General features: G+C 41.1%; 1 protein-coding gene across 1 annotated transcript in view; it reads left to right on the top strand.

Moving 5' to 3' along the window:
- LOC147019317 (caveolin-1-like) overlaps nt 1-15,144 on the top strand; it is a 33,648-nt gene that overhangs the window by 5,501 nt on the left and 13,003 nt on the right. The window contains exon 2 of the mRNA XM_085899710.1: nt 6,706-6,876. Coding sequence (XP_085755836.1) covers nt 6,706-6,876 — 171 coding nt within the window. The remainder of the gene's footprint in view (nt 1-6,705; nt 6,877-15,144) is intronic.

Raw genomic sequence — 15,144 nt, 5'->3', positions numbered from 1 at the left:
AGTTCATTCCACAAGTGGGGAAAAAGAGGAATGCATGAGTGGAGGGAAGCAGTGATCCTGGATATTGGGAGTTTCACGAGAAGAGGGTCGAAGGTGGTGGACCCACGTGCGCCCTACAGAAACCTGTGGGGGGACAAAGTACAGAAATAAGAGAGGGTGCAAGACCAGAAATGAGGTGGTAGAAGACAGAGACCACCAACCTATTGCGATGGGAGACTGATAGGCCAATAGACTCAGCTTCATTGCAGGAGATTCCAATGATCTTGATTTCTATGGCATCAAGCTGAGCAATGTGTGAGGCAGCAGCACCAGCCCAGAGGGGAGAGCAGCATTCCATCAAGCTTCAGATGAAGGAGTTGTAGGTGAATCGGAGTTCAGGTGTGCCTCATAACTATCTATATTGCTGCACCCTCACCATTGCTTGCACTCACTACCCACTCACCACTGCCTGCACTCACTACCCCTCACCACTGCCTGCACTCGCTACTTCCAGCTCTGAAACTTCCATGCAAACTTTATTAAATCTCGTGAGATAGTCAAAAAAAAACAATATAAAATAATAATAAAAATAGATATATGTTTTAATAAATAAATAAATAATATAAATAATATAAATAAATATAAAATAAAATGATGCCTAAATCATTGTGTTGTGTTGTTGACCAAACCACTAAGATGCATTGAATGAGCCCATGCTGCTTTGAATCAAATGGAGAAGTGAGCAGCACAAGGTCATGGAAGCAAACTCATGCATTGCGCACTTTGATCTCAAAATGCTGCTTGATAAGTTATTTCATTTTGAAGTCATAACACATATCATATATACATATATATGAGCAAGTGCATCTGTGTTCAGCCACTAATGGCACTTTTTATGATGTAATGGAAAATAATAACTTGAAAGCATCTGAAAATGTAAAGCCAGTCTGCATCCGCTTTGTAGTCAAACACAACTTGACAAAACTGACAGTTAAAACTTTTTTTTAACATTTAATTAATATGTGTTCTCCATCATCTCATAATAAAAGTTTGTTGAAGATTTGATGACAAAAGCTCAATTGGTAAAAATGTTACCGCCTGGACATACACACTAAATCTCAATGGTAAACAAGGATTTTGATTAAAACTTTAATTCCTGGTCGACCACTTCAGTGATGATGTCATCCTTACAATGCTTTATTCCCCATTGGGAGTAGAATGACATGTGCCAAGTTTCAAAGTTTTTTTTCCAATCAGGGGTTTCAGAGATACAATCCTTTAATATTTTGGGTTTAATCCAAGATGGCTGCCATACCATGTAACTTATGATGTCACAATTGTAATTAAAATAGTCTCCATGGGGGGAGGGGGGGGGGTCGCTCCTACCCTGAAAATTTTGTGTCTATCTAACAGCTTGATTGGTGTCTATTGAACTGTTCTTCATCATTACTCACTCACTTTGTGCGAATTTCACCTGATGAGAGCACAAAGAAAAGCGTTGTGGTTTTCTTTTTATGATAATGTCCTTCAAAATGTCTCTGTTTATGTCTATAGTAATAATAATAATAATAATAATAATTATTATTATTTCAATGAAATTATTAATTTGGTTTCTCCATATTCTCATCATAAAGCTCTGTTGAAAATTTGATGGCAAAAGCTCAAATGGTAAAAAGTTATGGCCCGGACAGACACACAGACAGCCAGAGCCACAGACGCACCGACGTGATTGCAAAACCCCGTCTTGCGCTTTGTGAAGGATGGGCTAATGATAGCCAATCATTTCACACAGTGAGGCACATAGGGTTGCCGAGGCAGTTTCATTTGGCTGAGGAGTACAGTCCTGGATGGGTCGCCACTACGACGCAGGATACTCTAATGGCTGACCTCAGAAAAATGACAGGCTGAGCCAACCCACCTGGTGTATTAATTCAGCGGCCAAGAGGGCTTGAACTCAGGACCCTAGGATCCCAAGCCGCCACCCTAACCGCTAAGCCAACACCAAATTTTGCCTGTACACATACCACAGTACAAGTGGTTTACTGACCCCTGCTGTATACAAGGGGAGATTATTAGCCACGGCACAAAATATAATTGCCCAATCTGCCCCACCAGGCTGCTTCCGAAGGCTGTCAAATTATAATCAAGAGAGAGGGTATCTTGAGATACGATTTATGTAATTTACAAAATCGGAATGATGTCCAACTTTTGCGGGTTATTTTCATTTTTTTTTTTTGAAATGTTTTCAGTTTTTGGATTTTCAGCATTCCTCCTGTTTTTTTATGCCCTTGGCGATTGCCCACCTCTCCAACATAAAAAGCTGACTCTGCCTGAGTGTATCCAATATAGTTTTTTTTTTTTACCACCACTCATTTCATTGATGTATGTAGTCAGGATTTCATGCAGGTATGAGACCATTTAAAATTGTGTTGTAAGTTGTACTTTTGCGGTGTGGGTTGGTGTAATTGTGTACGATGTTTGTTGTGGGATTGAGATGGAAACAGGATGTCGTGACGGTAATCCGTAAAGGGATTGTGGTGTCATTCCTACCTTGTTTGGTTGTTTTTTGGGGGGGAATTTCATCCCACCATGTTCTTTTCAACTGTTTTTTTTTTGTTGTTGTTAATATTTTTTGTGTGACTTGTGTCTATAACATCATTCTGTTAACCTTGAAGCTATTCTTTTAAAGGAATTCTGGACACAATTACTGATGCAATTTGGAGAAACATTAGAATTATGTGTTGTATTACAATTATTGTAACATGCGCAGTGATCAGTATGTTTGTTACCAGACTTGTCAATAAAATTAAGGATGGAAATATGTTTTTAAAAGAACCTTTCATCCAGAGGAAGGTCGAGGGCAATGTTTGGATAAAAAGAAAAAATTATCCCAGATAATTATCATTCAGGCCTCGGTTTTTGGTCACTGCCTCGGTCCTCCCCCCGGGAGCGATCAATTAACATTTATCGTGAAGATCGTATGTCGAGGTTGTCGTGATTTGTTGTCAACAACCCCAATTTAATTATCATACAGTTTACATGTGAGCCTGTTATTAAAAAGATTGTTTTACACAGGTTTATTATAACACCTCCGTGTTCAGGCCTCGAGTGAGTATGCTGCTTATACACTGCCTGGGTCTTTTCCCGGGAGTGATCGAGTAATACGTTTTGTGACCGTCATGCAGGAAATATTTAAATGCATATTTCATTGAATTTCCCCGGGCAACACCAGGCATTTTATTTCAGCTCGTACTCTCATAAAACGAAGTCTTGGAAATTGTTTTTGAAAAAAAAAATGATCAAATTCATCAACTAGAATTAACGAGAACGGTGCATACCTCTTCCAGACTGAACAGTTCACGTTTTGTATCCCACTGATAGGCCGGATCTGGATCTGGATCTTTACCAAAATCAAATATAATTTGTCCTGGTCACAAACCCAACCTGGCCCACCAAGTTTCGTCCGAATCCATCAAGAGCTTTTTGAGATATCCTGCTCTCAGACAGACAGACAAACAGTCAGGGGTGAAAACATAACCTCCGTCCACCTTCGGTAGTAAGAATTTAGAACTCTTTTTCAAGTATCAAAATTCATTGCAAAGACTATTCATTTTAATGAGAGTTTACACTATTTGTACTATTTCTACGACAGAAAGATAGTTCATAAAGGCTTGTTCGAAGAAAGGGCTCATGCTCAAAACATCCTCTTTCCATCCATGGTGGTTAGTGTCCCTCCATGAAAGTTTGGTTGAAAAAATTGTATTGACCCTATCTTTTACTGATGCAGACCATTTCTGGTCTTTATACACTGTATTACCAAAGATAATCGGACAATAAGGAGATTGACACTGTGATTAAGTGGGCTGGCAGGATGGCTCCCTGGGTTATAGTGGCTCCCCAGCTAGAAACTGTCACCCCAGTGTTTTACTGGGAAGGTGATGCATCGATTTGTATGCTGTCCATCGGATGGACGTTAAATGAATGTCTTGTCTGCCGGCATTAGTTGGTGGACGTTAAATATCCTACGGTATCCTTTGTGATGAGAGTAGGCGAGCCATCGCCAGCACCATGAACAAATTACAAAATCCTGCCATTACCTACAGAAGGCATTGATATCAGTAGCACAAACACACCCTTAGCCAATGATGCTACCCTGCAGACTTGTGTTGCATAGGAAGGAAGAAGAAGACTGATTAAGTTAAAACTCTTAATTCAATTTCCCCAAAAAGAGTTGCCCTCAATAACACTTTCAATCAAATTTTGGTAGATTCCAGATCCAGATGTAACGTTACACCATTTCTCCTTCAGAGCAAGTACAAGTTCAGAGGTAGACTGTGCTCTGTTCAATCTGTCCCTCCAGTGATATTCCAAGATAAGCCATGGTACATCGATTGTGTTCAAGTGGGCACTCTGGGATGAGTACTGTGGATTTCCAAACAAGGACAGGAGTGTGGATTGCAGGTCATCTGGGGGCACATTTGGCTCCTCAATGTTTCGTATCCCACAAAAGCCAGAAGTTCAATTTTGTCTAAAACATCACAAGACAACAAATTTATGAAGAAAATCCTGTTTTGGATACCAAGGGGTAAAATATACACCTGCTGGGTTGGAGGGTTCATTTCTCCAAGGTGCTGTCCCAATGCAGTCTATAATTCATGCACGTATTGATGACGTGATAATATGGAATAGGCAAAGCCGAGAAGCGAACGTAGAATTCTTCTTACATTCGCTTCTGACTTTACCTATAAATTGTTCACAACTGTACACGCAATTTCCGGTTACTTCGGCCTGGATTCGGGATCAGCGATCAAATAATGTAAATCACGATTAAAAATTATTTTTTGATGATGCGGGAGATATCTTTATTAAAAAATTAGGTCGACTTAAAACTGCTGGAGTATTTACTCTTGAGTTTTGTTGTTAATTTTTTCGTCATAAAGGTGTGATTGAGTATACTATAGATCAAATTAATTATTTGTGCATTTCTATAACTGTGATAACACTACTACATATTACCTCAACATTACCTTCACAACAACAACTACACCGCCGAGAACAGGATCTCATCTAAAACAATTAATATTACCTCAACATTACCATCACAACAACAACTACACCGCCGAGAACAGGATCTCATCTAAAACAATTAATATTACCTCAACATTACCTTCACAACGCCAACTACACCGCCAAGAACAGGATCTCATCTAAAAAAATTAATATTACCTCAACATTACCTTCACAACAACAACTATACCGCCAAGAACAGGATCTCATCTAAAACAATTAATATTACCTCAATATTACCTTCACAACGACAATCACACCGCCAAGAACAGGATCTCATCGAAAACAATTAATATTACCTCAACATTACCTTCACAACAACAACCACACCGCCGAGAACAGGATCTCATCTGAAAAAATTAATATTACCTCAACATTACCTTCACAACGACAACTACACCGCCCAGAACAGGATCTCATCGAAAACAATTAATATTACCTCAACATTACCTTCACAACAACAACTACACCGCCTTGAACAGGATCTCATCGAAAACAATTAATATTACCTCAACATTACCTTCACAACAACTACACCACCAAGAACAGAATCTCATCTAAAAAAATTAATATTACCTCAACATTACCTTCACAACGACAACTATACCGCCTAGAACAGGATCTCATCTGAAAAAATTAATATTACCTCAACATTACCTTCACAACAACAACGACACCGCCTAGAACAGGATCTCATCTGAAAAAATTAATATTACCTCAACATTACCTTCACAACGACAACTACACCACCGAGAACAGGATCTCATCTAAAAAAATTAATATTACCTCAACATTACCTTCACAACGACAACTATACCGCCTAGAACAGGATCTCATCTGAAAAAATTAATATTACCTCAACATTACCTTCACAACGACAACTACACCACCAAGAACAGAATCTCATCTAAAAAAATTAATATTACCTCAACATTACCTTCACAACGACAACTATACCGCCTAGAACAGGATCTCATCTGAAAAAATTAATATTACCTCAACATTACCTTCACAACAACAACGACACCGCCTAGAACAGGATCTCATCTGAAAAAATTAATATTACCTCAACATTACCTTCACAACGACAAAGACACCGCCGAGAACAGGATCTCATCTAAAAAAAAAATAATATTACCTCAACATTACCTTCAGTGGAGGAAATATACACCATGTCTGATATTATTTGGGTCTTTCATGTCTCCGATGATGCCTTTATCTCTCGGCATGCATCATTCCCCATGACAAAAACCGGAAGCAAAAAAAAAAACCGGAAGCAAAAAAAAACCGGAAGCAAGAGGGTCATAGCCAACGACACGGATTCCAAATTGCTGGGGTATTGTGTTGTTGTTTCCTATTCTCTCATGTGCACGCGTTAAGTATGAAGCTCACGACGTTCGCTATTAAAGCAAATTGGTTCTCCGCCTTGATGCCAAGTAGCTGGAAGCTGCTACTACTACTACTACTACTACTACTACTACTACTACTACTACTACTACTACTACTACTACTACTACTACTATCACCACTACTAGTACAGTATTACTTCATGAATGTCGTGTATTCAAATGGAAAACCGTTTATGGTTGGGATTGCAGGAAGGTAGTTCATGGGGAAAATGTGAAAGATTTATTTTCAAAGCGTTTTGGCTGCTTGCAGCTGCCCTTGCAGAGCCCGAGTTCAATTCGGGAAGAAGGGAACATTTACCGACCACATAACACATCCGAATACGACAGCGATGGAATGAAGAAGCTGGGGCTCGAACCTCATACACGCGAGATTGACCTGATCAACCGCGACCCAAAGAGCCTGAACAATGACCTAGTTGGGGTGAGCTGAACAGCTGAAGATTTTTGTTTTTACTGGATGTTTATGAACTGGAATATATCTCTCTGTCTCTGTCTCTGTCTGTCTCTCTCTCTCTGTCTCTGTCTCTGTCTCTCTCTCACTCTCTCTCTAAGTGACCCACATTTGGCTAAGACTGTGGTGGACTGTGCTGTAGTTTAAAAGCATGTAAAACAAAAGAAATCTGTACAAATTCAACTGGAAACAAATGTTGGACAAAAACCTTCATGGTTGTCTTTCTCCGTCCGAAAACAATCCATTTTCATGATTCCGGGTCGCACAGGTAAAAAGACGTGATGAACCAGGTGCACATAATATAATGTATTATTCATTGTTATCGAACAATTCCACATACTTTTCAAATGTTTACAATTTAAATTTTGTCCTTGACTTGCTCACATGCAATTTATTTATTTGTTTATTTGTATGCAGCCTGTGGCTGCTTGGCTGCATCATTTTCTGGGGGGGGGGGGCACAGCCATGTCGCTGATGCAGTGCCCCCTGTGGCAAGCATGCAGGTACTCATTTGACCAACCTCAGAAGGATGATAGGCCTACTCAATCCACCTGGTGTCAATACAAGTGTGACGGGGGCTCAAACTCAAGACCCTATGATATTAAGCCAGCCATCCTGACCATAAAGCCAACACCAGTTATGCTCACAAACAGTGAACCATACTGAAACTTCCACTGGAATCCTTGATTTTGGTGTTAGTCCATCACAGTTGGAAAGTGAAACTTACTGAGGAATGCTCGCCACTTAATTAGAAAGAATGTATATTTATGCATCCTATTATTAATTTGCAATTGGTCACTGGCTTTGACACCAATACAATGTTTTATTACGAACCCTCGGCATCAAATAAGCTACAAATATCGAACAAACGGTGTCAAACGGAGCACCTCGCCACCATTGGAACATCCAAATTGCATGAGATGTTGAAATCGATGCAAATCGTAGTTCCCAGCTTGCCGGCTCGATGACGGAAGACGCCATTTGCATTTTTGCCTACTCAATCCCTACTCTGTTGCCGGGCACGGGCAACTTGCTGGGCATCGTATGTAAAATTATGAAAACCCCTTGCTTTCAAGGAATGAATCATACCGACACGTGGATGTGCCAGTACAATTACTTAGGAGAACTCCAGCATTGCTTCAAGGGTAGAAATTATAGGCCGAAGGAAGACCGAGGTGACGGATGGTGGAGGGCAACACAATGAAAGGGGGCAATATGGTACAACAGGTGGATGCAACAAGCGGAGGGATGAATGAACATGAGGAGAGAAGAGAGGTAAGAAAACGTAGTAACCTGAAACGAATGAGGATACGTGCGGGGAAGGTTTATTGGAGTCGACAAAGATCACGGGTAGAGATGGAGGAAGACCTGCTCGAAGCCCTGAAGTGAAGAGAAGCCTGGTGTTGGCTTCGTGGTTCGGGTGGCCGGGTTGGGATCTTAGAGTCCCGAGTTAAAGCCCCGCTGTGCTGTTGAATCAATACCAGGTGGGGTTGACTCAGCCTGTCATCCTTCTGAGGTCGGCAAAATGAGTGCCAGTGTACTGGTGGAGGGGCACAGCATCAGTGGTACAGCTGTGCTCCAAGAAATGGTCAGAGTGGCGAACCGTCCAAGATTGTGCCAAATAACCAAGGGAAAAAAAACTGCTGTGGTAGTTCCAATGCTCTGTTCAAGAGTGTGGGTCCAAGAGAGACAGAGAGAAGAATGAAGAGTGGTGTTGAACATGCTGAGATAGGAAGTTCCAAAAGAAACAAAGGAGTGGAGGTGACCATTAACCTTGGATTCTCTGATCCATCACAAGGTGATTGCTTCTGTAAGAAGGTCTGTGACATTGAGGAATGGAATAAAAGAGGAATAAAAGGAATAAAAGGAATATAAGGAATATGTATGTGGAGGAATAAAAGAGCAGGCAATGGAGGCATAGAAAACAGAGAGCCTACCAACTTGTCTGCAATGAGAGAGCAGCAGGCTCTGTGATTCCACTTCTTTCTGTGACATCGAGGCCGATTGTTCTGGAGAGACAGTACTAACATGTAAGATTTGCCAAGGTGGAATGGACATTCAAATTGTCAGACCAGCATCTCCAGTAATTATTTCCATGTCAACAATGACGAGAAGCAGCTGCTGCAGGCCTGATGGTGGGACGTGGTACTGTATCGTGCGGCAAAATGATGAAGAAAAGCTTCTCCGGCCCTTCAGTGAGATCATTTATATGTATGATGAACCGGACAGGGCACAGGACAGTACTTTGGGAAAACTCCACGTCTAATGGGAGAGGGGTTGACAGGATTCATTTCAAAGTTATGTGCTGACAGCACAAGTGGAGGAAGTCAGAAAGCTGAGAAAGTAGCCTTTGGATGCCACAAAGGCAGCAAGTCTGGCAAGCACAGAAGGGTGCCAGAACAGCGGCGCTCCAGACTGTGTTGAATGCCCAAGACATGTCCAGGGACTCAGCTCTGACTTCTTATTTGTGATTCAGGACATCTACCCATGGTGAGAGGGAAACAGCAGCCTGACCGAGGTTGAGCGACGTGGACAGAATCCAAAACTGATGATCAAAGATCACGCCGATTCATTCAACGAAATACTGGATGGTAGTTGTGTTGATGAATGCCCTGACTGTTGATAATTAGTCGCAAGCTTGCTGGCCTGTGATTTAGAGAATCTGTTTTGCATCACACTGGTGGATGCGAGTGATACTGGGTGTTTTCAAAGCAGAATGGCAGCAGCCTCAGGTGGACAGGCCGAATAGGGAAGACAAAGGAGAAACAAAAACAGTGGAGTGCAATTTGAAAACATGGCCACTGCTGCTATCTGGGCCTCGGGACGAGACGGAGTCAAGACTGGCCAGAACTTTCTCTACGTTCTCAAGTTTAAGAGTTTGCAATTAGTTCAGGAGTCCAGAGAGGAGGGTGCAAATCAGCAGCACACTTCCCTTTTTCGCTGTCAGGTTGACATTTATTCTCAACCTGAGGCTTAGCAGGCTGGGCATTGCATCACAAAGCGCTCTGTCCCTCAAGGGGATATTAACGCGGAGATCCAACTGCTGGCATGATCTGCTTGACATTAAAGATCTCAAGATATCTTCAGTGAAGAATAGATGAGTTAACTATTGTCAGAATCCTTGCCAAGTTCAAAAAAAATGTTCCTGCCCTAACCTGCAGGGGGCAGTGTATGAGTGGTACAGCTGTGCTTCCTCACAATGATGATATCAGGAGCCACACACTGCCTAAAGATAGACACGTGCATGCTTGTTGCGAGCCTTATGAAATGACTGAAGGTTGCTCTCAGTTATGTTGCCTTTGATGATGAAAAAGGAAACTGCTTGATAGGCCCAACCTTGCTTCAGGATTCAGTGTACCGGAGCGGAGAGGATGGACAGGACATGTGCAGGTGAGATGGGATTCTTCTGTGGATGAGAGAGACAGAGACAGAGAGACAGAGCAATTCTTCGTGAAACTATTCTTAGGCGTCAATCTTGTTTGCCCAGGAAAATGGCAGTCACTGGTCGGTGGCCTCAGCAAATAACCAGATCATATGGTGCTGTGGTAGCTCTTCAACAATGGCCAGAGAGCTGTGGATTCTCATAAGAACACCATCAAAGGATCTAAGCACGAGGCAGGACAAAGGAGTAAGAAGAGAATCTGGATAAGAAGTTATTAATTCCGAGGTTCAGGATGGAAGATGTACCATTAACGGAGTTCCAGGTTGGGAATTTCACAGATTACGTCAGACCCCTGGAGTAGCAGCAGCTTTTCGGTGCGATGCTGCACCTTCGAGTTGGAGAAATGAAGACCGAGCCAACGTGGCAGCTGAAATTGTTAGTGGGAAGACAGGTGTACATGGAGTCACCATTTTTAATTGTTTGGTCCACCATATACAGTATACAAACAATTAGAGGCTGTAAGGAAGAATGCAGGATGTCGCCAGAGATATTGGAGGATTTACGAAGGTTTAGCACCCAACCTGGGTAGTGTAGGGTGAAGTTCTTCACATAAAATACAACACAACCAGGGTTAGGGCAGGCCTAAGAAAACAGAGGAGACAATAATCCAAGCAATGTCTTATGTATGTGCAGTAACTTCTCGAGACAGTTAGAACAGGGTCCTAGCTGTGATAGATCTCACTGTTGTAACATCTAAATTGGAGCCCAGTCAGCAGCAACAACTGTGATTTTAGAATGGAGTCCTCAAATTCTGGAGGTCCATCCTCATTTATTTCACTTTCTTGTTTTTTTTTTTTTTTACAGGGTCTATGGCTTGCGGAGGAATTGCAACACAAATTACATACACATATGCAGACAAATGCGTTTCATCCCGTCTCCCGAACTTGACTACAGACAAACACAGCCGCTGAGCTTGGGGGGAGTGACGTCACTTCCGTGGATATTCGTGACACATCAGACCTCGCAAAGCTCTGTTCATTATGCCACGGAGCGTAGTCTAACTTTGTGGCATAATGTGGGGAGCGAGTAGAATAGGAGCTGAGGAGTTGGGAGACTTTGGGGGTATTGGGTTGGTGGAGGGGGAGGATGTGGGCCACAATGGAAGATGCTGGGTGGGGGGAAAAAGATTGTTTGTGTGGATGTGGAGGGTAGGCATACAAGTCGCTACATATACTAAGAGGAACGACAACTTGCAATTTGAAGCCATTTTGTTTCCATCGAGCATGGGGCTTACTGGCTCGACAGGGCCTCATACTGAAGACCCAAAGGAAATCACTTCGTTAAATCCCAGTTGCCTCATTCGGGTTCTCCCATAATTTCCTTATTTCACCATTTTATGGGATTCTGTACATTCTGAATTTCTTTTCCGACCAATTGGTGCACCCAAAGGCACAGCATCCCATCATTTTTGTAAGAATATAGCCATGTGATTCTCGAGAACTATACAGTGTGGTCCGATGCACAAATAGCGCAAGCGAGGAATATTGCAGTTTGCGGTGAATGGAAACAAAATGGCGTACACGGACCACGTGACCAGAATTTTCTGGACTCGTCATGTTGCAACTCCAAGGCATGTATGTAGCAGTCAAACGCCCTGAGCCCACATTTGCTGCAAGCCAGATTTAGTTTCTGAATCCTGAGTTCAGCAATATACAGATTTTGGTTCAGGTCATATATTATTTAGATTTTGGTTCAAGTCCAGATCTCGATCTGGGGTCAACCTGGTGGAGGTATGCGCTCCACTGAGTGCTCTTCCAGTTTAATATTGAATCACCTTTTGTATTTTAACTAGATGACCCGTGAACCCGTTGGGTTCCCGTTGTGACAGCGGTTGATAAAAAAAACATAAAAAAAAAACAGAAAAAAAGATAGCTCCAGCGAACTAAACCGCAAAGGTTGTTTGCATTGATCAAATACTCCCGAAGAGTTGAATCGGGAATTGATTTTTTAATAATTTTTTTCATTGCCCGATTTTAACGAAACTTGATACTGCACACCGCAGGTGAATGATGAGTAATGTGGCACTACGATTTTTGCGCTATCGTGTACCGTTTTAGCTGTATTTCGGGAACATACATACATACATACATATATACAAGATGAGAGTTTTAGTAATATATAGATAGATATAGATGTGGTTATACATGCTGCCTTTTGTTGTCATAACCACTTCGGAAAGGGCTGAGGCATAATTTTATTTTAAATTTTCAGCAGGGTAGCAATTCAAGGCAGAGTATGGATGCATTTCTGCAGCAGAGTGTTTCAGATGAAGTCAGAGATATATGTGGATCTGTTGTAGAATTATCATGTCGAAAAAAATAACAAAAGAGGGTTTCTTGGAGATTAATACTTAATTTATATATTTAATCAACAAAATTGGAAATACCTTTTCATAGGCAAGATAAATGAACTTGAAATTGAACAAATTTTTTTCACAAGACACTATCAAATTGATGAGTAAAACAAATAATAAACTCAAAGGGCACTCGGTGGAGCGCATATCTCCGCCACGCAATGCCTGATCCACGAGAACATATTGGACCCAATGGTTTTTGAGATATTGTGCTAAATATCGTTTTGGCCCTTTCTTTCAATGGTGAAGAATCACTTTAAAAATCAAATAATTCTCAGATCCAGATTCGGATCTTCACCAAAATTGAATCAATTCATCCTTGTCACACACCCACCGTGTCCACCAAGTTTAGTCTTAATCCGTCCCAAACTTTTTGAGATATCCTGTTATATATTGTTTTGGCCCGATCTCTCAATGGTGAAGAATCACTTTAAAAATTGTAGTAGTCAGATCCGGATCCGGATCTTCACCACCTAATGAGTTCGTCCTTGTCGCACCCCAAACCTGCCCACCAAATTTCATCCAGATCCATCCACAACTTTTTTAGATATCCTGCACACAGACAGACAGACAAACAAACGAACAAACAAGTAAAAGACGTCATTTTGAGCACGGTACTTGCAAAATCCACCCCCTCTCCAAAAGTTGCCATGGATACATCAAATTGTCCATTTCATTAAGATTAAAATTTACAATCTTAATCAAAGCTCAGGTCAATCGGATGAAAATTGATTATTTTTCAGATTGAAATTGATGATTTTAGAAGTTTGACCTTGAGTTGACCTTTGACCTTTTGATCTCAAAAATAGTTGGTTTCCCAATTCAATTATGCAATATGCGAATGCTGTTCAAATTTCAAGTCAATTGGATGTAAAAATGACGATTTTAGAAACTTGACCTCAACTTGACCTTTGACGTCAAAATCAATAGGCTTCTCAGTTGAGACGACCTCCACAACTTGGTAAAGTTTCATGACAATCGGTTTAGAATTGTGACCTGAAGGCGATAGACAGACAAACAGAATAACAAAATCGACTAACGAATAAACTTGAAAAATCTTCAATCTTGCAAGTAACAAACAGGGTGAAAACAAAACCTCCTTCCACCTTCGGTGGTGGGGTAATTAAGGCAAACAGGGAAAATGTTGTTTTCAAGATGATACTCCTTATCCAATTACACTGGTCAACAACAAATTTGTTGTCTGCATTTTTTAAGCTGATTTAGGATGAATCTGATGCGCTGAATCCAAAACTCACATTAGTTTTGTTCAATCAGGTCAAGTTTTTGAGATATGGCCACATGTCGTTTTTTACATTTTTGTTCACATGTACGCATGTGTGGAGCATTTTAGAAGAAGTTGGTGGGGGTAAAATGTCATGTCAAATAATTGTTTTGATTGGAAATAATTATTTTAATGACAAGAAGTATTCAGGTACGATAGTTCTGGGTGATTATGTCGAAAAGGGATCAGTTTGAAGTCATAAAACCTCAAAATCTTCCAAAAATTGGTGAGGCAAAGCATAAAGTTCGTGGATCAAAACTAAAGTTAATCCTCTCTGACAGTGCTCGCATCAGCTTCTTCCGCAACAGGCATCAAGAGTACCTCCGTTTTTTCTCTGAAGAGAAGGACTTGGTGTACTGTGCTGATATTGCGCAGCTTCTGCTCAAGCTTGGAGTGCCACAGTACGAACCCAAAGATTGGAGACTGTTCATTGACAGCAGCAAGCGATCACTGAAATGTGTTCTGCTACACAACGGCAACCAGTTTGCCTCTGTACCCATCGCTCACTCGACTACACTGAAGGAGAAGTATGAAGCGGTGAAGTACGTGCTGGATAAAATTGGTTATGATCAGCATAAGTAGTTTATTTGTGTTGACCTGAAGATGGTGAACTTTTTGTTGGGACAACAGTCTGGCTTCACCAAGTACCCATGTTTTCTGTGCATGTGGGATAGTAGGGACCGTGCTCAGCATTACACGAAGAAGGACTGGCCTGTGCGGGAGGAATTGGTGCCATGCAAAGAAAGGAACGTCATCAACGACCCTCTGGTGGACAGAGACAGAATACTCTTCCCACCGCTGCACATCAAGCTCGGCTTAATCAAGCAGTTCACCAAGGCTCTGGACAAAGATGTTGACTGCTTCACTTACTTGTGCCAGGCTTTTCCAGGATTGACAATGGAGAAGTTGAAAGCTGGCATCTTTCATGGTTCTCAGATCCGTCAGCTCATCAGAGATCCAGAGTTCAAAAACTCAATGAACGAAGTGGAACTTGGTATATATGTATGTATATGTATGTATATATGTATGTATATATATATATATATATATGTATATGTATGTATATATGGAATGTATATATGTATGTATATATATATATATATATATATATATATATATATGTATGCATATATATATACATATATACATATATATATACAT

This window comes from Eptatretus burgeri, chromosome 10 (genome assembly GCF_056783735.1).
Source record: "Eptatretus burgeri isolate ZD-2024b chromosome 10, Ebu_testis_v1, whole genome shotgun sequence".
Taxonomy (NCBI): domain Eukaryota; kingdom Metazoa; phylum Chordata; class Myxini; order Myxiniformes; family Myxinidae; genus Eptatretus; species Eptatretus burgeri.
The sequence above is the reverse complement of the archived record's forward strand: the minus strand, read 5'-3'. Positions and strand labels throughout refer to the sequence as shown.